General features: G+C 43.9%; 1 protein-coding gene across 1 annotated transcript in view; it reads right to left on the reverse strand.

Annotated features, from left to right (window-relative positions):
• ME2 (malic enzyme 2) overlaps positions 1-27,913 on the reverse strand; it is a 41,576-nt gene that overhangs the window by 5,941 nt on the left and 7,722 nt on the right. The window contains exons 2-14 of the mRNA XM_081212944.1: positions 20,917-21,038; positions 15,415-15,548; positions 12,557-12,706; positions 10,863-10,938; positions 8,958-9,119; positions 6,913-7,016; positions 6,364-6,473; positions 6,159-6,256; positions 5,305-5,418; positions 5,082-5,196; positions 3,225-3,367; positions 797-899; positions 147-217 (exon numbers count right to left, since the gene is read on the reverse strand). Coding sequence (XP_081069070.1) covers positions 147-217; positions 797-899; positions 3,225-3,367; positions 5,082-5,196; positions 5,305-5,418; positions 6,159-6,256; positions 6,364-6,473; positions 6,913-7,016; positions 8,958-9,119; positions 10,863-10,938; positions 12,557-12,706; positions 15,415-15,548; positions 20,917-21,024 — 1,488 coding nt within the window. The 5' untranslated portion in view covers positions 21,025-21,038. The remainder of the gene's footprint in view (positions 1-146; positions 218-796; positions 900-3,224; positions 3,368-5,081; positions 5,197-5,304; positions 5,419-6,158; positions 6,257-6,363; positions 6,474-6,912; positions 7,017-8,957; positions 9,120-10,862; positions 10,939-12,556; positions 12,707-15,414; positions 15,549-20,916; positions 21,039-27,913) is intronic.

Genomic DNA, 27,913 nt, shown 5'->3' on the forward strand with positions numbered 1-27,913 from the left:
GCTTCTAGCCTCTTAAGCCAACCAATGCACAGGTCAGTTTTGAACTCATATTCTATCTTTTCCATTTGAAAATCCCCTCACACGTGCGGAAACTGCAATGCACGTACTATTTCACCCACCAGGCGTTTCGCCTTCGGACCGCTTACCTTCGCAGCCTCAAGGAAAACTTGATCGCTAATGTGCCGAACCCCACTGAGAATAACAGCAAGAGCAACGCCTAAAGAACAGAGACATTCAAAGTCGTTTTACAAAAACGTCTGAATTTGCGGAACCGAAAGGCTTTTATGCCGCTGTTTGCGTAGAAGCTAACAGCAGTTTTTATTTTTATAAGCGTTGTTACCAACAATGCTCAGCACTGAAAGCCAATAGCATGAAGGGAACTAAAGAAGAAGAAGAAGAGGAGGAGGAGTTTGGATTTGATATCCCACTTTATCACTACCCAAAGGAGTCTCAAAGTGGCTAACATTCTCCTTTCCCTTCCTCCCCCACAACAAACACTCCGTGAGGTGAGTGAGGCTGAGAGACTTCGAAGAAGTGTGACTAGCCCAAGGTCACCCAGCAGCTGCATGTGGAGGAGTGGAGACGCAAACCCGGTTCACCAGATTACGAGTCTACCGCTCTTAACCACAACACCACACTGTCTCTCTGTGGGGCAGCACAGAATTCCCTCATGCCCTTGTGGCAAAAAATATTTTTTATTATGAACTTGTAACCTGCCATCGTAAAGCCCATCTCACAATGTAAGAGGCCTTTGGATTCTTACAAGCCAAAATTGTCTCTTAACAAACTGCTTTACCTGGAAATATGTATGCATTGTTTCCTTGTCCAGGTTTGAAGGATCGCCCATCACTCAGCTTCACTGGCTCAAAAGGGCTGCCGCTTGCGAACAGACAACGCCCCTGTCGAATAGAAAAAAGAGGGAACGATTCATCAGAAAGCCACTTCTGCAAGAATAAGGGCAATACAGTACAAATGAAGTTCCACTGCAATTTTATACATGTGAGTATTTGTACACTGGGCAGACACAACACTTTTAGCTACACCAAGAGGTGCTCACACGTGTCTCCAGCCAAATAATATTACAAACTGCCAGGGTGGATTTGATTTAAGTCAGTAAGACTTGGTTTAAATCATTTAATTTTTTTTACATAAAGGCATTCCTGCTGGTGTAGTCTTAATATTTACAGCCAGATGAAGGTTTCATTTTTGGAATAATAAATTTTCAGAGTAGTTTTTGCGGTTATATCAAAAATTACTGATTTGGTTGTACTGTTAGAAATGCATAGATAATTATGAAATTATTGTGAGGTTTAATAAGTTCATTGTTTATATTTGGACAACTTTTTAACTATACTTTATGGGAAGGAGAAAAATAATCATTTCCTTAATAACAATTTAAACAATTTATTTAACTAAAACAATAACATTATAGCATATGTATCCATGTTTGTTAACTGATGTGGTTAAACATTAGAAAAAAAAAAGAATTAGACTGAGTTTCAACACACATGAAAAGCTTAAAACAAATCCTTATTTCCTGATGGCCTTTGAACTATAATGTAACTTAAATAAAAAACTATCTTTAGAAAGATTTTTTCCTCCAAAAACATTTTATTTAAAAATCCAATTTAAATTGAAAAAAATTGATTTAAATAAAAAACAAATCCTATTTTATTTATAAATAAATAAATCATTGATTTTTATCCACCCTGCAAACTGCATTACAGCAGAATCTGACCCCATTGGCAAACCTACCAGATATTTATAGGCTGGACCCATGTTTCCTTAGGGCCTTTGGAAGTGTGTAAGCCCAACAATACGACAGTTAACTTTTGCAAAGAAAGCAGGGGGGGGGATGGATAATATTGCCCTATTCAGTCCGTGTGTTTTGGATCTGGTGTGTGTGGATCATAAGTGATTGTGACATCCAATGTGTGGGTGTCTGGTACACCCAGAGGTAGGGCAGATATTCTTGCTCGGCAGCTGAGATTCTACTTCACCATGCCGATTCCATATCTAGTTACAGCCTAATCAGAAGTTGCTGCTGGTATCCATCTGTCTCAAGGGACAATGGAGTGCGCCTCTGGGGATTATCGTCTTCCAAAGCAACTACTCTATTCCAAACCTAAAAATGGAAAGTGTAATGCTGATGGTCATCGAGAGGTTTAAAGACTCTCTCAAGGGAAATCTAAAAAAAATGTAGTATAAACACCGACAACCGGGAAACACTGGCCTGCGAACGCTCCAGTTGGAGAACAGCCTTTACCAAAGTTGTCATGGGCTGTGAAGACACTTGAACTCAGGATGCAAGGGAGAAACGTGCTAAGAGGAAGGCACACTTGGCAAACCCTCACCATGATCAACTCCCACCCAGAAACCTATGTTCCCACTGTGGAAGGACGTGTGGATCCAGAATTGGCCTTCACAGTCACTTACGGACTCACTGTTAAGACTTTGTTCATGGAAGACAATCTTACTTGGCTATGAGTGATCATTGAAGGAGAAGGAGAAGGAGAAGGAGAAGGAGAAGGAGAAGGAGAAGGAGAAGGAGAAGGAGAAAGAGAAAGAGAAGGAGAAGGAGAAGGAGGAGGAGGAGGAGGAGGAGGAGGAGGAGGAGGAGGAGGAGGAGAAGAAGAAGAAGAAGAAGAAGAAGAAGAAGAAGAAGAAGAAGAAGAAGAAGAAGAAGAAATCAAACCACTGTGTTAGCAGCACCCAAGTGACCTCCCCAGCGTGCAAACCTGGGCAATGTGTCTCTTGAGGTCCTCGTGAGAGAGGGAAAGGACCATTGATACCAGTTCTCTGCAGGTGAGCTGATCAGCCACACTAGCGCACGAGTCACAACCACATAATGAGAGCCAGTGTGGTGTAGTGGTTAAGAGCGGTAGTCACGTAATCTGGGGAACCGGGTTCGCATCTCCGCTCCTCCACATGCAGCTGCTGGGTGACCTTGGGCCAGTCACACTTCTTTTAAGTCTCTCAGCCCCACTCACCTCACAGAGTGTTTGTTGTGGGGGAGGAAGGGAAAGGAGAATGTTAGCCGCTTTGAGACTCCTGAAGGGGAGTGAAAGGCGGGATATCAAATCCAAACTCCTCTTCTTCATATTGTCTTCAGCACAGAAGGTGCTTCCTGATCAAGCTTCCGGCAGCTCAGTCAAACAAGTCAAGTTGCACAGTCCAGGAGAAAGGCTGTGATGACCAGTGATGCTTCAAGTTATTTGGCTCACCTCTGTTAACGTGTATGCCTCCTCAGCGGTGCACTCGGCTTTCGCAGTAGGGTTACTCAGTGCAAATATGATCGGTCTCTGGTTGATGGAGCCCATCGCTTTGAGAACGTCGTGGGAGAAGAGTCGGCCTGCGCCTGCGACCCCTGGAAGAAGCAAATAACATGATGCCTTTTCCCCCGCCCTCCTGCCAAAAAGAGGCTCACATGCAGTTTTTTGAAAAATGGTAGCAATAAGACACTGGAACACTGCAAGTATTTCTGCGCCCACTGGCACACGGCCACTCTGCTCCTTATTTCTCATGCTCCTCCTTGCCTCAATGCCAGTGGAATATGAAAGCAGTTACTGCTGGACAGGCAACACACGGACTCAGCAAGGTCTTGTCTCATGGCAAGTTTGTATATTCCCTTGTCTCCACACGTAACTGACAGGGACGAGGGTGGCGCTGTGGTCTAAACCACTGAGCCTCTTGGGCATGCCGATTGAAAGGTCGGTGGTTCGAATCCGCACGACGGAGTGAGCTCCTGTTGCTCTGCCCCAGCTCCTGCCAACCTAGCAGTTCAAAAGCACACCAGTGGAAGTAGATAAATAGGTACCACTGTGGCGGGAAGGTAAATGGTGTTTCTGGGCACTCTGGCATTTGTCACACCTCAGATGATGCATGCAGGGTCTGGGATGGTTTATATGGGGAGGGGCGGTCCTTGAGGCATTGAGGTCCCAAGCCACACCTCTGTGGGAAGTTGCACAACTTTAGGGGCTACAACAGAGAATGCCCCTGTCCCAGCAAGCTTCTGAGTGGAGGACCTATCAAGAGGGGCCCCTCTGTTGATCTTAATATCCAAGAGGGACTGTAGGGAAGGAAGCGGTCTTTCAGATATTTGTGGCCTACACCTCTTAGGGCTTTAAGCATCAAGAGGACCTGGGCCCAGAAATATTCAACCAAATGCCTACAGGAAGTCATTAAACAGGGCCTGCCACCTCTGATCCTGGAGGCAGTATCTAGCCACTAGTACTAGCAGCCACTGATAAATTTATAGAGGATAAGGCTCAGTTCTGCTTTATCGGGAATAGCATGGCACAGGATGAACCAACACACCCATACTGAGAGTTCAGTTGGGATGCGGGTGGCGCTGTGGTCTAAACCACTGAGCCTCTTGGGCTTGCCGATCAAAAGGTCGGCGGTTTGAATCCCTGCAATAGGGTGAGCTCCTGTTGCTCTGTCCCAGCTCCTGCCAACCTAGCAGTTCGAAAGCACACCAGTGCAAGTAGATAAATAGGTACTGCTCCGGCGGGAAGGTAAATGGTATTTCCGTGCGCTCTGGTTTCCATCACAGTGTCCCGTTGCGCCAGAAGCGGTTTAATCCTGCTGGCGACATGACCCAGAGAGCTGTCTGTGGACCAACGCCAGTTCCCTTAATCTGAAAGCGAGATAAGCGCCGCAACCCCATAGTTGCCTTTGACTGGACTTAACCGTCCAGGGGTCCTTTACCTTTACCTTTTACCTTACTGAGGGTTCACACGGGTGTCCCCTCAGGCCTGTTGACAGTACAAGCACGCACAGGCCAGTCACTGTGGAAAATATAATTCTTGCAGGTCTGGTGCTCAGTAACCACATAGCCTCCTTTGGGAAGGCAGCCCTGTTTAGGGAAGCTTTTAATGTTTGATGCATTACTGTATTTTAATATTTTGTTGGAAGCCGCCCAGAGTGGCTAGGGAAGCCCAGCCAGATGGGAGGAGTATAAATCATCATCATCATCATCATCATCATCATCCACCTGACATTAAAAGCCCTTCCTGAAAGGATCAGTATTATTATTACTGGGCTGCTAACCCGATATGAGAAGCGTCCGCAACACTCACCAATAATAGCTGAAGGCCGAAGCACATTCACTGCTTCTAAGAAGGTCTTTGGCACCTGGTCTGGGGCTGCGTGAGTAAAGGACTCTTGGTTGGCATCAACTGTTTGTTCCCGACCCTAGATATTTTAAAAATAAAGAATTATTGAGAGTTGGCAGGGCGGGGGGGGAGAGGGGGGGAGAGAGTAGAGCAATAAGATTGTGCCCAACCAAACCCCAAGCCTCACCTGAACCAATAAGCCGTATTTGTCGAACATCCATATTTTCTTATAAGCTTCTTCCGGAGAAAGACCGCTTTCCACCATAGCCATGACGATGAGATTTGCAATTCCAAGGGCAGCCTGATAAATAAGAGAAATGCTGGGGAAATACCGTATTTTTCTGTGTATGAGATGCCCCCATGTATAAGACGCCCCCTATTTTGGGGGACTCCAATTTAAGAAAATGGGGGGGGGGGAGATGTACAAAACGAGCCCGATTTTGAACATTATTTTAGAGACAACTGAAGGCGGCCCTGTTAAGGGAAGTTTTTAATGTCTGATGCTCTCTGGTGCTGTATTGTTTTTAATATTCAGTTGGAAGCCGCCCAGAGTGGCTGGGGAAACCCAGCCAGATGGGCGGGGTATAAATAATAAAATTATTATTATTATTATTATTATTATTATTATTATTATTATTATTATTATTAAAAACATAGTCTTATACACAGAAAAGTATAGTATGTCACTCTGCAGAGCTGTTGACCAACTGCCTTTCAATAAATTAGTTAAGTAGTCTGGAGCAAGGCAAACCATGAGCCCGGGTGCAGATGATGCACTTAGCCAAAGCATGGTTTAGCTCAAGGCAATGCAGGAGGACCAGGAGCGAGACAGCTACAATCATTTCTCCAGGAATACTTGTGAGCATGTACTAAGCCACAGTTTGGCTTGGTGGGTCGTGTGAAACAGACCAATATTATACGTGCAAAGCTTTCTGTAATCCCTTATTGTGTTTGATCATTGCAACAAAGCTGTAAAAGGTCAGTCACAACCCTTTTCCAGCTGGGAAAGAACTACATGCCTCACTCAGAAGCACAACTCACCTCTCCTGCACCAAGGAACAAGATCTGGTGCTCTGTAATTGGTTTACCAAGAACTTTCTGCGCCGCCAACAACCCAGCTAAGGCCACCGAAGCTGTCCCTGTGAAAGGAACAGACCTTGCTGAAAAGAGCTGGAATAAAGAAGGCGTCTACAAATACAGCCAGCAAAATATCATCAAAACAGATAGCCAAGAGGGGCTGATTTACCCTGTATATCATCATTGAAGGTACAATATTTCTCTCTGTATTTCCTCAAAAAGCGGAAAGCGTTGTGGTTTCCAAAGTCTTCAAACTGAATGAGGGTGTTTTGGCCGTACCTAGAGGGCAGCGTGAGAAATACGGAGTCAATAGCTGTGCTGCAAAGGGCACAATGTTTTAATACTTCGTGCATCTTCATGCATGACTTGGAAACCACCATGTAAGAATCTTGCCACGTAAGGAAACAAGGCAAGAAAACCTTTGTAAATCTAAGCTGCTGATTCTCTTCTTAACTTAGTTACTTTACAGTGAGTTGGTTGGTCCATCTAGCCAACTATGGCCTTCCTTATTTTTTACTTTTACTTTGCTTCAGGACGAGAACAGAAATTGTGCTCTGGCAGCACGGCAGCAGCAGGAGGCCCCATTAGCTAAAGTGTTGCTTCAGGTTAAGAACTGTTTCAGGTTAAGAACGGACCTCTGGAACGAATTAAGTACATAACCAGAGGTACCACTGTACTTGGAACATGGGTTGATGTTTGCGATTATTGGAATGCATACCTGTCTACGATGGCTTCCATGAACTCGTCGATGAGTTCATCGTACAGCTGAGAGCGGTCTCGCTTCTGGTAGAGCCCCATATAAAACGGGTCATGAAGAAGCGTCTGTGGAAAACGAAGAACAAAAGCCATTAAAGGAAGCGCTTAGATCATCCTGCAATACCCTGCTCTACAGAGGACTTACTTATTTTGTGCCATTCCCAGGAAGTGTGGACTTTGGCAGCAGATATCGAGTAGCTTCTCACACCTTAGCCAAATTTTAAACGCTTCACCATCTCTTTAAAAAGAAAACTAAGAATACAAGACTCCCAGACCAGGACCACAGTCTCCACCATGACCCACTACCCAAGGACCCCAGGCAGAAAAACATCTGGCTAAGCTGGCTTAATAATGAGCATTATGGGAGAAATAACAGCAAAAGAAGAATGGCAGATGAAACCGATGGAATATGCGGAGATGGCGAAACTGATGGGGAAGATCCGAAACCAGGAAGATCGAGTATTTTCTAAGGACTGGAGTAAATTTGTAATTTATTTAAAAGACCACTGTAAACAGTTAAAATCTTTGGCAGGGATGTAATGACACTTGTAATGTGGAATTATTTATGGTAATTATGGTTATATAATAGATGGATAATAGTAAAAGATGCAGCAAATTTAAACTTAAACATGGAACCCATGGAGGGAGAGAAGGAGATCCAAAAGTTCAAAAGAACCTTGTATTTTAATGTTTGAAATGGTTATGTTTTATATGTATAAAATTATCCAAAAAAGCCTAATAATAATAATAATAAGCTTTATATGTATTTCATGTGTATTTTAATGAACAGAATAGTGTTAAAGATTATGAGTCATAGGTTGTGGAGTGTGTGTTATGAATTTAACAGTGCTTAGCTTATTTTCTTATAGTTGTTATTTTGTTAATGTTGTTAATATTGTTTAATAAAGTATAAATGTTGGATTGATTTGTTAATCATATAATACAACATTCCCTGTAATCTTGACTTTTTTAAGTTGCTGCTTTGTTAATAGTGTTTTATAGATTGTAACTGTTTTATGATTTGCTAACTATTTTATATGATTTATACTGTATTTGTGATGTCCTATTATGTTTTATTACATTACTGTTATTTATTGTTTGCAAGCCGCTTTGGGATTCGTCCGAATGAAAATTGGTATAGAAATGGAATCAATCAAATCAGTCAACCATTCTGCAAGAAAAGAGTGTCTACCCAGGCAGCAGAATCGGATGGTGGAATGAATGAATGGCCTGGACCACCTCAGACTGTAAAATGGAAAGGACTACATTGTTTTCAAATGCTACTCTACATGAAACTCCCTCTGCAGAGAGAAAACCAGCCTAGGCAAATGCTAGAACCAGGCTGTCCTATGTCCAGCTTTCATCTTGCAGAGAAATCCATCAAATCAAATCAAAATCCAACCTGTCATGAAATTCTTGAGAGGACCCACGGCTCTGGAAAAGGCTAAAAAGATAAAAGGTAAAGGACCCCTGGACGGTTAAGTCCAGTCAAAGGAGATTATGGAGTTGCGGCGCTCAACTCGCTTTCAGGCCGAGGGAGCCGGCGTTTGTCCACAAACAGCTTTCCAGGTCATGTGGCTAGCAGGACTAAACCACTTCTAGAGCAACGAAAACACCGTGACAGAAACCAGAGCGCACGGAAATGCCGTATACCTTCTCAGCGCAGCAGTACTTATTTATCTACTTGCACTGGTGTGCTTTCAAACTGCTAGGTTGGCAGGAGCTGGGACAGAGCAACGGGAGCTCACTCCATCGTGGGGATTCAAACCACCGATCTTCCAATCAGCAAGCCCAAGAGGCTCAGTGGTTTAGACCACAGTGCCACCCGTGTCCCTGACTGGAAAAGGCTAGGACTTTTTGTGGCAAACCAAGTGGCAAACCAAAACGTGGACGTCTAAATAACAACACCCCATAAACAAAGGGAAGGCCAAACCTCCCACTAGGTCTGAGCGATGTAGCGATACAAAACTGGTATCGGAAGAGGGGATGAGGCAGTGTTGTAATTACCTGATTGTCTGTGCCGACATCAATACACACAGGGAGGCACTTGTCGGGTTGTATTCCAGCACATGCTGTGTATAAGCAGAGCTTGCCAACAGGAATCCCCATCCCATACACACCGAGATCACCAAGGCCCAATATCCGTTCTCCATCTGTGACGACAACAGCCTTGAAGGCACAAGGGGGAAATTAACTTCAGGCACACGGGTAAAAGATGGAAGAGGTACAGTATAAATCTCTACAGTCTTTCTTTTCTGGTAGGTAAGAATGTTTAGGCTGAAGAAGCAATTGTTTTCCTAATTAGGATAGGGATACTAGGAGTACCTGGCAAGCTGCTGCGCTATAGACAAATCAGTTTGTTCCCCTTTCCCAGAGAATCCTGAAACCCTTAGATCAGGAGTGAGGAGGAGGAACCAAGAAATTTCTCAGCTCCCTGACTAAACCATAGGCAAAAGAGGGGACAATGAGATGCCACTTTGAGATTGCAAAGAGGTGGGGGTTGCACAAATAAAAAAAAGAATAGGCTTGGATTGCCTTGGATTGGGGAACAGGTGGACATGCATGTGGGATGTGATACATAAGTAGCAGTCAAGTCCAACATTCCTTGTTTTGCTAGAGAATATGTGCAGGGGAATGTTTGGTCCAGCCAGTCGAAAACTTCCTGTTTCCTCCTGGCGTGGAGCATCCTTCCTCTTGCATGTGACTAGAGGTGGGCATGACCTTACCTGTCTAGGTAACAAACGGACAAGGCACGCAACACACCTTCTATTTTTTACTTCTTCTGTCTTGGAGCAGCTCTTTCTAGCTAGAAATGCTCTGTTGGCTTTCTGCCAACAGAGGACACCGGAATTATCCCCATATGGGATAGATCATAGAGTCATAGAATCATAGAGTTGGAAGAGACCACAAGGGCCATCGAGTCCAACCCCCTGCCAAGCAGGAAACACCATCAGAGCACTCCTGACATATGGTTGTCAAGCCTCTGCTTAAAGACCTCCAAAGAAGGAGACTCCACCACACTCCTTACTTTGTAACTATGCCTTCAGGAATCCAACTGTGAACTGATGATGTGAGTAAACTTCTTTTACAGTGGTACCTCGGGTTAAGAACTTAATTTGTTCTGGAGGTCTGTTCTTAACCTGAAACTGTTCTTAACCTGAGGTACCACTTTAGCTAATGGGGCCTCCCGCTGCCACTGTGCCACCGCCGCACAATTTCTGTTCTCATCCTGAAGCAAAGTTCTTAACCCAAGGTACTATTTCTGGGTTGGCAGAGTCTGTAACCTGAAGTGTCTGTAACCCAAGGTACCACTGTATATACTTTACACAAGATTGTGGCGTGTTCATTCTTTTAAGAGGGATATAAGGGAACTTACCAGGAACCTAATATTGAGAGGTTTAAACAAGCCTGCAACCAGCTATCTGCTGTGCGTTTAAAAGGGGAATGTAAAACTCTGCTGTTCTAGAACTTGCTAGCGCAAGTTTTGAAGGATATTAATAAACAATATATCCCTCTCCTGCCTCCCTGAACATTCCCACAATGCACACACATTTTAGAAAGCTCTGTCAATTGTAGAGAAGCAAGGAGATGCAAACAGTTGCCTAAATCAGTTTCCCCCCACCCGGTGGAGCCTAGCTGTTTGGCTCAAAGAGTGAGCACAGTGGGTCTCACAAAAATGGTCTTGTTTTGATGCGTTCCTAAGTTTCATACTCAGAAACCCAGAAGCGGAGGACATGTTCATCAAGACATGGCACCAGGTGGCTGTGCAATATTCATAGTTCTTGCATGACACAAATCCCTGACTGCAAGACAAATAACCCCCGGTATTTATCTATCCAGTTTCCCCATTGCTGAAAAAGCAAAGCTGGAATTAAGAGAAGCACACACATATGAGAAGAGTATGCATCGTACCTTCACATCGTTTTCTGGCCAGTTATTCACAACTGATCTGATATGGCCCCTATCTGTTATGGCAATGAATAATCCTCTGCAAGAAAATAGAAACATATCACTCACTGATGCCTTCAAATCATTCCTTTTCTTTGCAGTGTGAGCTTAGCAAAGGGCACCCTCTCAATTAATAAATCAAGCTAAAGATAGTGCTTTTAAAAAAGAAGAAGACAAAATGAATATTAGATTGGAATTTTGGAATGTATTATTAAAAGGTTATGGAGTTTGAAAAATGGGAAATTAATCCACCCCAACTTCAATCTGTCACATGAAATAAAATTAGACAGAACTTCATAAATCAGCAAACTAAGCTGACAGAAGTACTTAGGGTTTAGATCAAGTATAGGTCTGAACAGGGAGAGAAAGATGGGGGTGGGTGGAACCAGTCCTAACATTCTCTTCTCCACGCTATTCTCTGCGAACAGAAATTCACAGCTGCACAAAAGGCAAAGCAGATGTTTGTCACTTGTGAGGGAAGGCAAAGTTGTCTGTTTTGCTGGGTTGAAAAGCTCACATTAGCGTCAAAGGAACAGGGGGATGAGGATCTTGGTGGAGCAAGTTGAAGACTAGAAATCAAATCAAGTAGGTAGGAAAGCTCAAAAGGATGGGGCTGAATACTGAAGGGTGCATAGAGGTTAGCTCATAGAATATCTGCTTGCCCTCCCTGCTCGCAGACTGTCTCACCAGAGTGGTGCATACTCTGGTTATCTCCCGCTTGGACTACTGCAATGCGCTCTACATGGGGCTACTTTTGAAGGTGACTCGGAAACTACAACTAATCCAGAATGTGGCAGCTAAACTGGTGACTGGGAGTGGCCGCCGAGGCCATATAACACCGGTCCTGAAAGACCTACATTGGCTCCTGGTATGTTTCTGAGCACAATTCAAAGTGTTGGTGCTGACCTTTAAAGCCCTAAATGGCCTCAGCCCAGTATACCTGAAGGAGTGTCTCCACTCCCATCGTTCAGCCCAGACACTGAGGTCCAGCGCCAAGGACCTTCTGGCAGTTCTCTCACTGCAAGAAGGAAGTTACAGGGAACCAGGCAGAGGGCCTTCTCAATAGTGGCACCTGCCCTGTGGACTGCCCGCACATCAGATATTAAAGAAATAAGTTACAACCTTTACAAGACATCTGAAAGCAACCCTGTATCGGGAAATTTTTAATGTCTAATCTTTTACAATTTTTTATGTGCTGTAAGCCGCCCAGAGTGGCTGGGGAAACCCAGCCAGATGGGTGGGGTGTAAATAACATAATCACCATTATTATTATTATTATTATTATTATTATTATTATTATTATTATTATTATCATCATCATCATCATCATCTCTGAATTCAACAACTGCCACTGTGAAACAGATTATGGACTACCAAACACAAATCTAAAGGGAAGATAGATGAAGAAGAGAAAGGCTTGAGGAAAAGGGTAAACAGATAAATTAAAGATGTCAATTTGGACAAAATTAGTCCATTATTTGGCTGCAGGCTCCTGGTTTATTTTTTATAGCACATGTGCACAGTGCTTTATCAAGTAACATAAGCAAGCAAACAGACATCAGCATATCTGCTCTTGAGTCACCATGGTACAGCAACTGTAAATTCTGAAAAGCTTCATTGGTTGAGACATAAAAATCAGAATATAAAAATGTTCTTACTTTGGCCTCCTAAAGATATGTCCATACTGGGAACACGCTAAGCCTACTGTTGGCGTATAAACAATTGGCATTAATTGCTCAATATCATCTTGCAATACCCTGTAGAATAGCTTCTCGTTTCTTTCCTGCATGCCCATCACATAGATGTATCTGTAAATGAAACAGTGGAGATGCAAGATTAGATTTATTTATATACCTTCCCACTAATGAGGAATACTCTGAAGCTGAAATGAAAGACTGAGAACAATAACAAAATCATTCTTTTTTCCACCTTTTGCTTTTTGAATTTGTAGTTCTCCTGTGCTAGCCTTCTCAGAGAAACTATTCATTTCACTTAGATGAGTATCTCTTCTCTTTAAAAACAAAAACAAAAAACACAAGCAGTGTTAAATTTCAGCAGCAGGGCAGCAAAAGGGTGGAGGGTGAGAGAAGGGAAGGGGCTGCTTAATCCTCTCCCTTCCACTCATCTTTCTGCTTCTCACCCATAGGGTTGAAAAGATACAAGTATTCCATATATTGTGTCCCCCGTGGAACAAAAAGCAGCTTTTAAAGAGGAGTGAATTTTGAGCAAAAATTGCCAGAAGAGGGGGGGAAATTAAGCGGGGTGCTGCAGAAAGTATGCAGTTGGTCGAGGGAGCCATGGACTCAAAAAGGTTGAAAACCTCTGGACACTTTGTTCATGGAGGTTACTTCCAGTTAAGCTAATACAGGATTTTGGACTCCAATTCAAGGTTGTTTTTACAACCGACCCTAAACTTTTTGTTTTTATTTTGCATTTAACAGTTGCATTCGCTGAATGCCAAGTAACCTCTATGAACCAAGTGGTAGTTTCTTCCAAGAAACACACACTGGATCAGGATTATGGGAAAACCTACTTAAAGGGCGGTGGAAATGAACGAGATCCAGTGTAATCATCATTTGCTCAATGGACATGGCGCTCCCTTGATAAGAGAGCTGTTTTATTAGGCAGAACACTGCTTTACGGGCACCTTATCTATCTTTCAGTTACTGCCCAGATCCTAAGTGCCTACACATTAACACTCAAGTCAGTAATTACTCTTAGATTGATATCAGGGGTGGGGCAAGGGCTCTAGCTCAATGGCAGAAGGTCCCAGGTTCAAGTAGGGCTGGGAATCTCAGGAGAAAATGGAGAAAAGAAAGCAGGTTGCTTTAATAGTAAATATATTTAATAAGAAGCAAAGCAACAAAGGCTTCAAAGGGATATATTTGGAAAATGGGAACGAGTTGAAAGAAGCATGGCCTTTACCTGGTCATTGATGCTTTGATGGAAGCCCTGATGATGTTTTGATGGACGTGTTTATTTTTATTTTATATTCTTTATTGATTAATAAAATTGCATGTCTATACAAACATTGTGTGCTATCTCTTAACAGGTAGAAAAAAGAAAATTATATAAAATAGAAAATTTATAAAGAAAGAAAGAAAAAAAAAGAAGTAACAAAGATAAGAACCAAATATTTTTTTTAAAAAAACACAGTTATTTACATAGTAAAAGTACTCATCGACACAATCCTTCCCATCCTTCTCATTATACTGTTTGATATAACATTCTTTTTTACATTTTTACACAGGTTTACATTCTATAATATCATTTCTTTCTGCTTTGTATACATTCCTTTGATCTTTTTCTTTACAAAGATCACTCAATTTCTGCTAATATGGAGTTATTTGTACAATGAAGTTTTACATAATTCTTAAATATTATCCATTCTCTAGTTTTTTTGTTTTTGTTTCGATATTCCTCTAACTGATCCCATCAGTTTTGCTAATTGTAGATATTCTAACATGAGTATCTGCTAATCTGTAATCTCTGGGAGCATTTCATTTTTCCAATTCCTTGCTATAAGGGTTCTAGCTGTTGTTATACCATACATAAACAATGATCTTATATATTTTTTAATTTCTGATGGTAATATACCAAGTAGGAAAATCTCTGGGAGTTTTTTGAAAGTAATTTTAAATAGTTTCTTAAACTCGTTATAAATATCATTCCAGTATTTGCCAACAGCGACACAGGTCCCAGTAGTGATGTATGGAAGTGAGAGCTGGACCATAAAGAAGGCTGATCGCCGAAGAATTGATGCTTTTGAATTATGGTGCTGGAGGAGACTCTTGAGAGTCCCATGGACTGCAAGAAGATCAAACCTATCCATTCTGAAGGAAATCAGCCCTGAGTGCTCACTGGAAGGACAGATCGTGAAGCTGAGGCTCCAATACTTTGGCCACCTCATAAGAGGACTCCCTGGAAAAGACCCTGATGTTGGGAAAGATGGAGGGCCCAAGGAGAAGGGGACGACAGAGGACGAGATGGTTGGACAGTGTTCTCGAAGCTACCAGCATGAGTTTGACCAAACTGCGGGAGGCAGTGGAAGACAGAAGTGCCTGGCGTGCTCTGGTCCAGGGGGTCACGAAGAGTCAGACACGACCAAATGACTAAACAACAACAACACACAGGTCCACCACGTATGATAGTATGACCCCTCCTCTTTTTTACATCTCCAACAGGTTGATGTTTTCCCTTTATACATTTTAGCAAGCTTTTTGGGGGTAAGATGCCATCTATATACCATTTTCATGGTATTTTCCCTGAGATTATAGCATGCTGTGAATGTAATGTCTGTCGTTCGATGGACGTGCTTAGGCACTGTTGAGTGTTCTCTTATCAGACATTTTTTAAGGCCTGAGTCAACCGGCTACTTTCAAAAGCTGAGTTTGGGCCAAACCGGCTTTCCCCCATGGATTTGGAGCCGTGACACATGTCCAAGCTACAACAGCAATAGCAATAAAAACTCGAGAATGAATGATACAAGACTAAGTGCCTGCCAACACACACTTACTTTTCCAATGGGTCGGTCATTTTTGCCACGTTCCTGTGAAACCGTAAGGCTTGGATGTCTTGCGTCTCAAACTTTGGAGGTAGAAGACCCTGGAGGCCAAGCATTTGACGTTCTTTTAACGTGAAAGCCATGCCCTGGAGACAGAGTGGAACAAGAGAAGTCAGATGCTGTTCAGCCTGGAAAAGAGGAGACTGAGAGGAGATATGATAGATATCTTCACATATCTCAAGGGCTGTCACACGGAGGAGGGGGAAAGCTTGTTTTTGTCAGCATCGCCCTTGAGCCAGTGCCATGAACTGGACTCATCCACTTCAGCCCCGACTGGGCCAGGCGAACTGGGTAGCACTTCCAGAGACCACCTTCTCACAGGAACAGGTCAAAGTGCTGTGTAGAGTTGTGAGCACTGGATTCACTACCACAAGAAGACAGAGTATAGCAGAGTATAGCAGAGAATAAACGACTCGGAGAGCAGCTCTGTAGAATACCTTCTTTATTTATTATTATTATTATTTATTAAATTCTTGCAAGCTACATCGATAAAGAAAACATACATACAAACATTTAAAAGGTAAAAAGTAAAGAAATAAGAAAAGAGAAAAAAGAAAAGGAATAAAAAATAGAAGTCAGATTAACACATATTAACATAACAGAGACAAACTTACAAACGATTACACCTTGGCTTCCTTCCATCTCGGTTTAGGTTAGATAAACTTATAACCATTCTGCAGTTGTATTGTATTAACTCTCTACATCACAGGTTTTAAATTCCGTCCACTGTTATTTTCTTAATTCCCAAATTACCTTCAATATAACTTAAAAATTTATTCCAATCATTCTTTAGCTTTACATTTTTTTGATGCCTGATCCTCTGTGTCATTCTCGCTAGCTCTATATACTCAAATAGTTTCATCCGCCATTCTCTAACCGTGGGGATGTTAGGGGTTTTCCAGTTTTGCGCCAACAGGATCCTAGCCGCCACCGTTGCGTATTGGAAGAATACCTTCTTTATTCTATCTGCAACTATACAAACTATATACAGAGCTAACTGAGGTCTTTGCAAAATGAATGCTGCACTGCACTGAGTGTCTGCAGCTGCTCTTAGCAGCAACCTTATCTATACACACAATCTCTAACACTCAGTCTCTCTCTCTCTCTCTCTCTCTCTCTGACACTGACTGACTGACTCTTTGATGTGGTGCTGGAGCAGAATAAGTAGAGAGCAGAACACCGCCCCCTCCTCTCTGGAGAATCAGCAGAGAATCAGGAGATTCTTGGATATGGGAGGGGTGAAATCTCCTCAGTTTTCTCCCGCCCTGAAGGGCAGGATTCAAACCAATGGATTCAAGTTACAAGAAAGGACACTCCGACTCAACATCAGGAAGAGATGTTCTGCAATGGAACGGACTCCCTTGAAAGGTGTGGTGGACTCACCTTACTTGGAGGTTTTTAAGGAGAGGTTCAATGGCCATCTGCCAGGGATGGAGCCAATGCAACTTGTTTCTCATTTGGCAGCTGGCAGTAGAGGAACTCTCTTCGCCACCAGCAACCTGCCAAGGGAGCTGAGGTGGTTTCACCCTGCGCCTTGCAGGGCCATGGCCAATGAAGCACACTCCTCCCTCTGCTTTTCAACACTGCAATGTGTTGGCTGGGTATGCATATTGCGATGTTTGGCTGGTGATACATCGTGATGTTGAAAGGCTGATCTTGCCTAGCGCTAGTCCAGGATTCTATTTAGTCCAGGAGACCACAAGCAGGACATGAGTGAAACAGGCCCCTCTCACTCTTGTTTCCTAGCAACCAGTATCCCCAGCCCAACACTTAAGATTTGCTTCTATGGGTTAAACCACAGAGCTAGGACTTGCCGATCAGAAGGTCAGCGGTTTGAATCCCCGCGACGGGGTGAGCTCCCATTGCTCAGTCCCTGCTCCTGTCAAGCTAGCAGTTTGAAAGCACATCAAAGTGCAAGTAGATAAATAGGTACCACTCTGGCGGGAAGGTAAACAGTGTTTCAGTGCGCTGCTCTGGTTAGCCAAAAGCGGCTTAGTCATGCTGGTCACATGACCCGGAAGCTGTACGCTGGCTCCCTCAGCCAATAAAGCGAGCTGAGCGCCGCAACCCCAGAGTCGGTCACGACTGGACCTAATGGTCAGGGGTCCCTTTACCTTTACCTTAAGAATGCTAAGGAAAATAAAAACAAGCACCCCTGTTCTAGTTACCAACACTAATCTAATTCAACAAGCCAAAACAATTCTTGGCAATTCTCAGTACCATCTAGTTGGGTTTTATTATTTTTAGCAAAGCTGAATCTCAGCGAGCCTGACATCTTATTGAGCTAACAGGGCCCATAGTTTCCTCAATTTTAATCTGCCAGGGATGAGGAGGCTTGGAGAGTAATGAAGGATATTGTTTTTTGAAGGAAAGTCGGGGTCACTAATCTCAGATGGCATCTTGTTCAGTCTCTGCAGAGATTTGAAATAGTGTTCAGAGGCCCTCCTTTTTCAGAAGATTGAGCTTCAATATGGCCTACTTAGGGCTTATCCAGATGCTCAACAAACATCTGTTTAAGAAATAATAAATATTAAAATATTATTGTTGAAATGGGCAAGGGTTCTTTTTGGGGGGGAGGGGGCAGAAGAGAACCAGGCAGCCATTATTTAGCACTTTTATTTTTCCAGAGCCCATTCCCTCTCAGCAACCCCAGCTACGCCTTTTGACATCTATCTGTCTCGACTTCATTCTTAATCCTCTTATGACTCAGTCTCAATAAAAACTGCCGGATTGAACAATAAACCCAGAAGTGACCTTGGGGTTCATCACTCCTATCGTCTTGTCACACGGAATTGCTTCTTATTTTTCCTGTCAACAGAATCCTAACTCTTTTTTTGGTGTGGGGGGGAAGAGATCAGTCTGTCAGAGCTGCGTCCTGCCCTACCTCCCCTGTGACCCTCCAAATGTCGTTGGACTCCAACTCCCATGAGCCTCAGCGAGCATAGCCAATGGTCAAGGATGATGGGAGCTGCAGTCCCAATGACATCTCGAGCAACCTTTTCAGAAGTGAGAGCCACCTTTAGATTAAACCTTCTATTTGGGGATCCACTTTTAAACGAACACCATATACTTGTACCATTGTAGTGTTGCAGCTGTGACCCATTGTAGAGCAGGCTATAGGTTGGAGACCAGCTAACTAGAGGGCCACAAGTTTTGTGGTAAGACACTTTGGAAAGGGGACAGTAGGTCAGTTGGGGCAACTGACACCCAAACCTATTGCCGTACCCATTACTCCTCTCTTGGCTCTGAGCTGGCAATAAGGCAGCCAGGTGACATTCTTCTGAAGGTCAGATTTAGCCAAGAACCACTGAAGGTAATCCTGAGAGTTTTCAAGGAAATGAGCCCCGTATTTAGCAGGCACCCAGCACCCGCCCCACTTCTTGTTACTTTCCATTCACTAGTTAGGAACCTTGCAGTAGACCAAAAGTATGTGGAGAGTGTTGTTGAGAAAAGGCCTGCTTTAAAAGTTAGGTAAAGGTAAAGGTACCCCTGACCATTAGGTCCAGTCGTGTCCGACTCTGGGGTTGCGGTGCTCATCTCGCTTTATTGGCCGAGGGAGCCGGCGTACAGCTTCTGGGTCATGTGGCCAGCATGACTAAGCCCCTTCTGGTGAACCAGAGCAGTGCACAGAAACGCCTTCCTGCTGGAGCTATTTATCTACTTGCACTTTGACGTGCTTTTGAACTGCTAGGTTGGCAGGAGCAGGGACCGAGCAATGGGAGCTCACCCCGTCGCGGGGATTCAAACCGCTGACCTTCTGATCGGCAAGTCCTAGCTCTGTGGTTTAACCCATAGAAGCAAATCGTAAGAGTTGGGCTGGGGATACTGGTTGCTAGGAAACAAGAGTGAGAGGGGCCTGTTTCACTCATGTCCTGCTTGTGGTCTCCTGGACTAAATAGAATCCTGGACTAAATAGAATCCTGGACACCCACAGTGCCACCCACGTCCCTGGTGCTTTAAAAGTTACTTACCTTAAATAACCCAATTCCCTCCCTCCTGGTAAATGCTAATCTTAAACCATATGGAATGAACCTCTTCTCTAATGCAAACTTTTCCTCTTCTCTACCCTTTCTCTCAAGATTCATTCTCATAATTCCCACAGCTTCTTCTTCTCGTCTCAATTCTTCCTGTGCCATTCCTTGTCACTAGATTCCTTTATCCTCTAGCTGACCAGTTCCCTGTGCTTTCCCTACCAGCCCTGCACCCACCACGTGAAAAGTTTTGATCCCAGCCACACTGACAATGTCTCCTTCCCTTATGGAAAAAGGACTGCAAACTGTTGTGTTTTCCGATCAGCTAAGTATTCCATGACACTGCACCAACACAAGCACAATGCACTATCACCACCAGTATTATACAGTGGTACCTCGGGTTAAGTACTTAATTCGTTCCAGAGGTCCGTACTTAACCTGAACCTGTTCTTAACCTGAGGTACCACTTTAGCTAATGGGGCCTCCTGCTGCCGCTGTGCCGCTGGAGCCCAATTTCTGTTCTCATCCTGAAGCAAAGTTCTTAACCTGAAGCACTATTTCTGGGTTAGCGGAGTCTGTAACCTGAAGTGTATGTAACCCGAGGTACCACTGTACTGGTATACAGACGTACCTAGGAAGTCGAATGGAATCCGTTCCAGAAGTCCATTCGACTTCTGAAAAGTTCGGAAACCAAGGTGCGGCTTCCATTTGGTTCCCAATTGCGCAGGCGCACCGGAAACAATAGCGGAAGCCATGGCAGACGTTTGGCTTCCAAAAAAAAGTTCAAAAAATGGAACATTCACTTCCGGTATTTGATCGTTTGGGAGCCAGAACTTCCGACTCCCAAGGCGTTCGTGAGCCACAGTACGACTATACAGTAGTACCTTGGGTTACATATGCTTCAGGTTACATACGCTTCAGGTTACAGACTCCACTAACCCAGAAATAGTGCTTCAGGTTGAGCACTTTGCTTCAGGATGAGAACAGAAATTGTGCTCTGGCGGCGCGGAAGCAGGAGGCCCCATTAGCTAAAGTGGTGCTTCAGGTTAAGAACAGGTTCAGGTTAAGTACGGACCTCCGGAACGAATTAAGTACTTAACCTGAGGTACCACTGTACTCATATTACAAGAGGAGGATTTGTTGTGATTCTCTACGTTGTCGCCCTTCCATTCAAACTAATAAGGATATGCAAAGTTAGATGTGGTCATTCAGGCTTTGCTTCAAGTAAGGCTTCTATCTCATTTACAACACAATCTGAACCACACCGACTCAGAAGTCAATCCTATTGAATTCAATGGAGTTTACTCCCAGGTAAGTGTAAGAACTGCACCAGCCTTAGTCTTTTCTTTTGAGGCTACGAGTCTCATCACAACAACAACACCCCCCCCCCCCCCGCTCTTGCAGAAGTTTTTAGCTCTGGGTAAGATCCACAGCACAGATAGCAATTCAAGAACAGACGTGAAAGACATTCCATGCGACCGACCTTATTTGTTCTCGGGTTCAGCATCAAGACCTTCCCTTTTTCTTTTGTATGTACTCTGCGACATGCCAACACGCAGGGAGCGGAAGCTATTCTTAATCGGGAGAACATTCTGTATGGTTTGCCTGGAGAAAGAAAACATTACGTTACACGCTACAAAGAGGGCAGTCTTGTTTCACGCTGGCAACACACAGAGGTACAAGAAAACCCTTTATGGATAGTTAAGCTTTTCTCATGCTGGCTAAATAACACCTATAGCCTTTCAAAACAGCAACAACTCGGTCTACAAGCAAGGCAGGGAGACCATTTGGAGGAATGAAAAAGAGCTAAGAGAAGGAGGTGGAAAGGAACAGTAGTGCTTTGCTTTACCCCTGCCACTTTGTGGCTGCGTATATGAGAGTGCGTGGGACGCGGGTGGCGCTGTGGGCTAAACCACTGAGCCTAGGACTTGCCGATCAGAAGGTCGGCGGTTCGAATCCCCGCGATGGGGTGAGCGCCCGTTGCTTGGTCCCTGCTCCTGCCAACCTAGCAGTTCGAAAACACGTCAAAGTGCAAGTAGATAAATAGGTACCGCTCCGGCAGGAAGGTAAACGGCATTTCCATGCACTGCTCTGGTTTGCCAGAAGCGGCTTAGTCATGCTGGCCACATGACCCGGAAGCTGTATGCCGGCTCCCTCGGCCAATAAAGCGAGATGAGCGCCGCAACCCCAGAGTCGGCCACGACTGGACCTAATGGTCGGGGGTCCCTTTACCTTTACTATATGAGGGTGCAGCACGACTACAGAAAAAAAAACAGGTATAGGTAAAGGGCCCTGGACAGTTAAGTCCAGTCAAACACAACTATGGGGTGTGGCACTCATCTCACTTTTCAGGCCGAGGGAGCCGGTGTTTATCCACAGACAGTTTTCCACGTCATGTGGCCAGCAAGACTAAGCTGCTTCTGGTGCAACAGGACACCGTGATGGAAACCAGAGCGCACAGAAACGCCGTTTACCTTCCCGCTACAATGGTTCCTAGTTATCTGCTCACACTGGCGTGCTTTCGAACTGCTAGGCAGGCAGGAGCTGGGACACAGCAACAGCAGCTCCTCCGCCACAGGGATTCAAACCGCCGACCTTCCGATCGGCAAGCCCAAGAGGCTCGGTGGTTTAGACCACAGCGCTACCCGTGTCCAACGTGTGCCATCGCTCACCGAGTTGCCGAAATCGCAAACCTAATTCTCATAAACATAGAGCAGCAGTTCTCAACCTGTGGGTCCCCAGATGTTGTTGGACTACAACTCCCCTCATCCCTGAGCTCTGGCCTTGCTAGCTAGGGGTGATGGGAGTTGTAGTTCAACAACACCTGGGGACCCACAGGTTGAGAAAGGCTGCCCTTAGAGGCTAAGAGACGTCCAATGAAGCTGAATGCTGGAAAATTCAGAATGGACAAAAGCAGGCATTTCTCTGCACAGCTAACCTGTAGAATTCATTCGCACAAGATGTAGTGATCGACACCAACTTGGACGGCTTAGGAAAATCCATGGAGGTGATTGACTGTATGGGACTGGCAGAAATGACTAGCAGAATCCGTGACCAGGGAGAAGAGTCGGCAGAAGAAGACTGGAAAAAATTTAAGGACTATTTACAAAAATATTGCAAAATTAAGGAATGTTGAATGATGTTGGACTGAAATTAAGTGGTTTCAAGCTGTAACTATGATAAAATGGTTTTCTTTTTCTTTTTTTTCAAAGCAAGAATTTAAAGTTATAACAATTTAAGATGTTGGTGAGAAAATAAGGTGTTTCTTCCTTTTTTTTAAGCTGTAATGCTTTGAGATAAGGATTTGCTGTATAAATAATTGGAACTGAAATACAAGAAGGGGAGGTATGAGGAGGTCGGGGAAATAAGTTATGAGAAAATAAGTTTTGAAATTTATGTGTTTTTAATATTTTTATGTTTGCTTTTTTCTTTTTGTTTGTAAAAAATTGGAAACTCTAATAATATTTTTTTTTTAAAAAAAGGAAAATCCATGGAGGACAAGGGCTAATCCACAGCTACGAGCCATGGTCAGCCTCCATGGTCAGCGGCAGCAATGCTTCCGAAGGCCAGCTGATAGAAAGCGCAGAAGGAGAGAGGAATGTTCCCACAGGAGTCTTGTTGGCCAAAGGATGCTGGAGCAGATGGTCCACTGGCCTGAGGCAGCAGAGCTCTTACTATGTTCTTACTGTAGCTCAGGCATGTCCAAGAGGTAGATCGTGATGTACTGGTAGATTGCAGGGCATTGCTGGTAGATCTTTGCCCCCCCCCCCCGAAGCTCAACAACTCTGCCTTTCCCCCAAAAAAAAGCTCAACAACTTTGGTCCACATCCAATAACAACCACGCCTAGGCCAACCCCAACCTCTCTCACCACCAAAGAAACACAAGTAAACAGCAGAGAACCGGCACGAGCCAACAGTGTGACGCGGCAGCTAAAAAAGCCAATGCAATTCTGGGCTGCATCAATAGGAGTATAGCATCTAGATCAAGGGAAGTAATAGTGCCACTGTATTCTGCTCTGGTCATACCTCACCTGGAGTACTGTGTCCAGTTCTGGGCACCACAATTCAAGAAGGACACTGACAAACTGGAACGTGTCCAGAGGAGGGCAACCAAAATGGTCAAAGGCCTGGAAACGATGCCTTATGAGGAACGGTTAAGGGAGCTGGGCATGTTTAGCCTGGAGAAGAGGAGGTTAAGGGGTGATATGATAGCCATGTTCAAATATATAAAAGGATGTCATATAGAGGAGGGAGAAAGGTTGTTTTCTGCTGCTCCAGAGAAGCGGACACGGAGCAATGGATCCAAACTACAAGAAAGAAGATTCCACCTAAACATTAGGAAGAACTTCCTGACAGTAAGAGCTGTTCGACAGTAGAATTTGCTGCCAAGGAGTGTGGTGGAGTCTCCTACTTTGGAGGTCTTTAAGCAGAGGCTTGACAACCATATGTCAGGAGTGCTCTGATGGTGTTTCCTGCTTGGCAGGGGGTTGGACTCGATGGCCCTTGTGGTCTCTTCCAACTCTATGATTCTATGATTCTATGATTCTACGAGTAACACTGACACCAAACCCTACCTACATTAAGCAAAATAGAAACATCGCCACCCGACCCCCCCCCACACCTTCCCCCCCTCCACCCCCTTTCCTTCCTAACGTCTCAACAAATGAAACTGATTTGTAAAAATGTTACATGGAAAAAATAGGAGAGACATTACACATACCTCTGTAAAACAAGAAAATCTTTAATAAAAATAAATAAATAACTGCGGGGGGGGGGAACAATGGGTAGATCACTGCCCGTTTTTTTTAATACTGTGAGTAGATCACAGTCTATTGGGAGTGGGACGTCCCTGCTGTAGCTAAACCAAAGTACCTGTAACTGAAACAATCCCATTTCAGGGAAGGGGTACGTAGGGTACATTCTACCATTCTTCCTCTGTTGCTTCCTTGGGTATATTTTAAGATTGCTAGCCCTTTGCAGTAGGGACTTTAGTAAAGCATCATATACATGGCACAATATAAATAGAATCTTACGAGTTGGAAGGGACCCTAAGTATCATCTCGCCCAACCGCCTGCAATGCATGACTCTGCAGCTGCCCCATACGGGGATGGAACCTGCAACCTTGGTGTTATCAGCACCACGCTCTAACCAGCTGAGCTATCCAGGCACTATAACAACAGCAGCATCTAGGAGTCTTAAGTATTTGTTTTGCAAGCTTGGGCGCAACCTGCATTTCATGGTTTGAAGCAGAGGCCATGCCTATAAATGCTGATTTTTTCAACAGGGGGGAAAGGGGGGGGGCTTTCTTTGATATGCCATAGCAGGGATGGCGAAGCGGTGTTTCATTGGTCTCATTTGTGCCCCAGAATAATTTTATCTGGCTTCCTTAGGTCATTTTATAGAATATTAAATGTGGCGGGGGAAGGAGCGAGATGCCAACATATTTTAAACACCAATGAAATGAAATTCTGGTGGAGGCCTCTTTTGAATAGCATACTGTTCCATGTCTCAAGTTATTGATTAATTAGCAGGGAAGCAGTCAAAGTTCTAGGCACAACAATATGTTAATCAATTATAAACTAGTGAGTTGGGGAAGTGGTTATAAAGGTTTGATGAGGCCCTAAGCTACTGGAGGTAATGGGGCCCTTTATATGTCCAGCTGTCATAGAAAACAGGAGATACGTAGCCGTTCCAGCAATATATCTCTATTTCCTCGCACCCAGAAATGCAAGAAGGGCTTTAACTCTTGCTAGAAGCTCAGCCACGCCCTCATCAGAACTGGAAGGCTCCTATGGAAAAGTCCTGTATACACAGAGACTTTGCACCTGCCCGTTAGGGGAAATAGGAAGCCCCGAACATATATTTTTTAGACGTCCTTTTTATGCTGAGATTCATAGAGACACCATTGACCCTTTGCTGAAGAGGCTCGCCGATCTTTCAGAAAAGTCTAAACTTAATTCTCTCCTCTTGGACAAAGATCACAAGATGACCTGGCTGGTAGCCAGATTCTGCGCCCAGATTTGTAGGCACAGATCATCCTCTAGAATAAAATAGCTTATTAGGGAAAAGCTGAAGTCGTCCTTTGGGGTGCCTCAGGGTCAATTTTTATGGTAGCCCAAATCTCAGTTGTACGGGTGTATGCCTATATCTCAATTTTAACACATGAGCTATTGCTGCAATCTGCTCTAATTGTATATTTTATCTTTATGAACGCTGTTTTTACTGCGTTATGTGAGCTGGTCTTTGACCGTAATAATTTATCTCTCTATATTAAGTACGGCTTTGAAATCAAGATTCAGGTCGCTATTATACAAGGGGAGGTTGCTGCCATAAATTGCTCTTTAAAATAAAAAAAAATCCATTGCCAGGAATGTAAAAACCTCCAAATGTCCTTTGGAAAGTTCCAACAGCAACGTGGGAACCGATTGTGCCTTTTTATTTTTAGTCTGTCTTGAGTTCCATCTCTCTTAGCTGCCCGCTTTAAGATGCAGGTATTATGGGAGAGAGAAGTGACTTTGTTTTATAAATCACAAATTTGGTGCACATCTGCAAACCTTTGCCCTTTAAAAACAAATCAAAGTAAAAAAGAATATGAATAAGAAGTTTTCTTTTGAATCACGCTAGTTCAGAGGGACCTGTGGCCAAATTTATTCATTTACAGCCTGGCAACAGAAGCGAAGGAAACTTCGTTGCTAACAGAAACACAAGCTGCTTTCTGAAGAGCGCTTAGGTGACTGGGGACAAAACCCAGCTGGCCTGCTGGAATTAATCGGTCGAGAAAGATCTATAGCAGAAATCTGTATCAAATCCAATTTATTGAAGAGATGTCATTAGTACACAGACAATTCAAACAGGAGAACTTGAGCTAGGTTGAAGGTTTTTAGAACCCGCCAACCAACAAAAAGATTTTGGAGCTTATTTGCCACTCGGCTTTTAATGGAACTAATTAACTAATGCTTTGAAGTTTTGCACTGCAATGCCTCAGTGAAGAAGCTGTGAATCAGCCGGAGTTCTCCAATAAACCCCCCTGAAAGGTGATTTCCCTGGACACAGTCTGAAAGGCAACTCTAGACAGATTCGTCAATTGCTACGGGGGGGGGGGGGGTTGCACCTCAAATAACGCTGGTCCTTAGATCCCAATTTGACAGCAATTACCTCTAGTTCTGCTTTGCATTACTGACAGGCATTCATTAGAGGAGGCTAAGCACCTTCAAATATATTTAGCCATGATATAAAGCCAACAGAAGGTACTCCTCCCAACAAATTAATTTACCTGTCTCCAGTTAATGAGCAACCTGTGGAACAGGATTGCTCTCCCGTTGCAGGGGGAGGAACAAATGAAATATGATACAAGTGTCATCTGGCCCCGGTACAATCTAATTAGCCATTACTTATTCTCTCCCGAACTCTGTCCTTGAACTCATAATTTAAAATAAATGCCGATTAAACCATAATGAATTCGGACTCTCTACTTGTCCTTCAAATTAATTTCTTAATTTAGTTTTTCAACACAAGGAGAACACACACATTAGGTTTGTTTGCTTTTTAAAATTTCTTTTTGCCAAGGGTAAGAATAGTTGCCCCGGTGCTTTAAACCATGGGGGCAAGCAGGAGTTGGGGGAATGAGGTAGCGTGGGGAAAATGGGGCAGGGCACTTGCCAAGCCCCTGCTCACCTAGGGGCTACTGCTAATCGCCCCAGGTGAGCGTGTGAATATGAGCGTGCAAGGTTGAGTCAAGTGTGCCACATACCAGCTTGGCAAAACAAGGACGTCTTGCAGTGGTTTCAGGCTTAGGGCTCACCCACAAAGCCCAAGAGATTTTTTCCCCACTTGTCCTGTGCTGTCTACGCATGAGTCCAAGTAGTTTTTCATTTGTCACACAGTTTTCTCTTAGAAAACCCGTTATTTACTGCTGAAGTGGAACAAGCTTCATGTTCAAATATATAAAAGGATGTCACATAGAGGAGGGAGAAAGGTTGTTTTCTGCTGCTCCAGAGAAGCGGACACGGAGCAATGGATCCAAACTACAAGAAAGAAGATTCCACCTAAACATTAGGAAGAACTTCCTGACAGTAAGAGCTGTTCGACAGTGGAATTTGCTGCCAAGGAGTGTGGTGGAGTCTCCTACTTTGGAGGTCTTTAAGCAGAGGCTTGACAACCATATGTCAGGAGTGCTCTGATGGTGTTTCCTGCTTGGCAGGGGGTTGGACTCGATGGCCCTTGTGGTCTCTTCCAACTCTATGATTCTATGATTCTATGATTCTAAGCTGCTATCCGCAGAAAAACCAATTAATGTTTTGACCAATTAATGTGTGGATTTCATGCTCTTTATTCAGCTCATAGTAGTGAGGAATGGAAGTTCCACGAAATGTCTGCTTTATATACAGTGGTACCTCAGGTTAAGTACTTAATTCGTTCCGGAGGTCCGTTCTTAACCTGAAACTGTTCTTAACCTGAAGCATTACTTTAGCTAATGGGG

The sequence above is a fragment of the Podarcis bocagei genome (genome assembly GCF_964188305.1).
Source record: "Podarcis bocagei genome assembly, chromosome: 11".
NCBI lineage: Eukaryota > Metazoa > Chordata > Lepidosauria > Squamata > Lacertidae > Podarcis > Podarcis bocagei.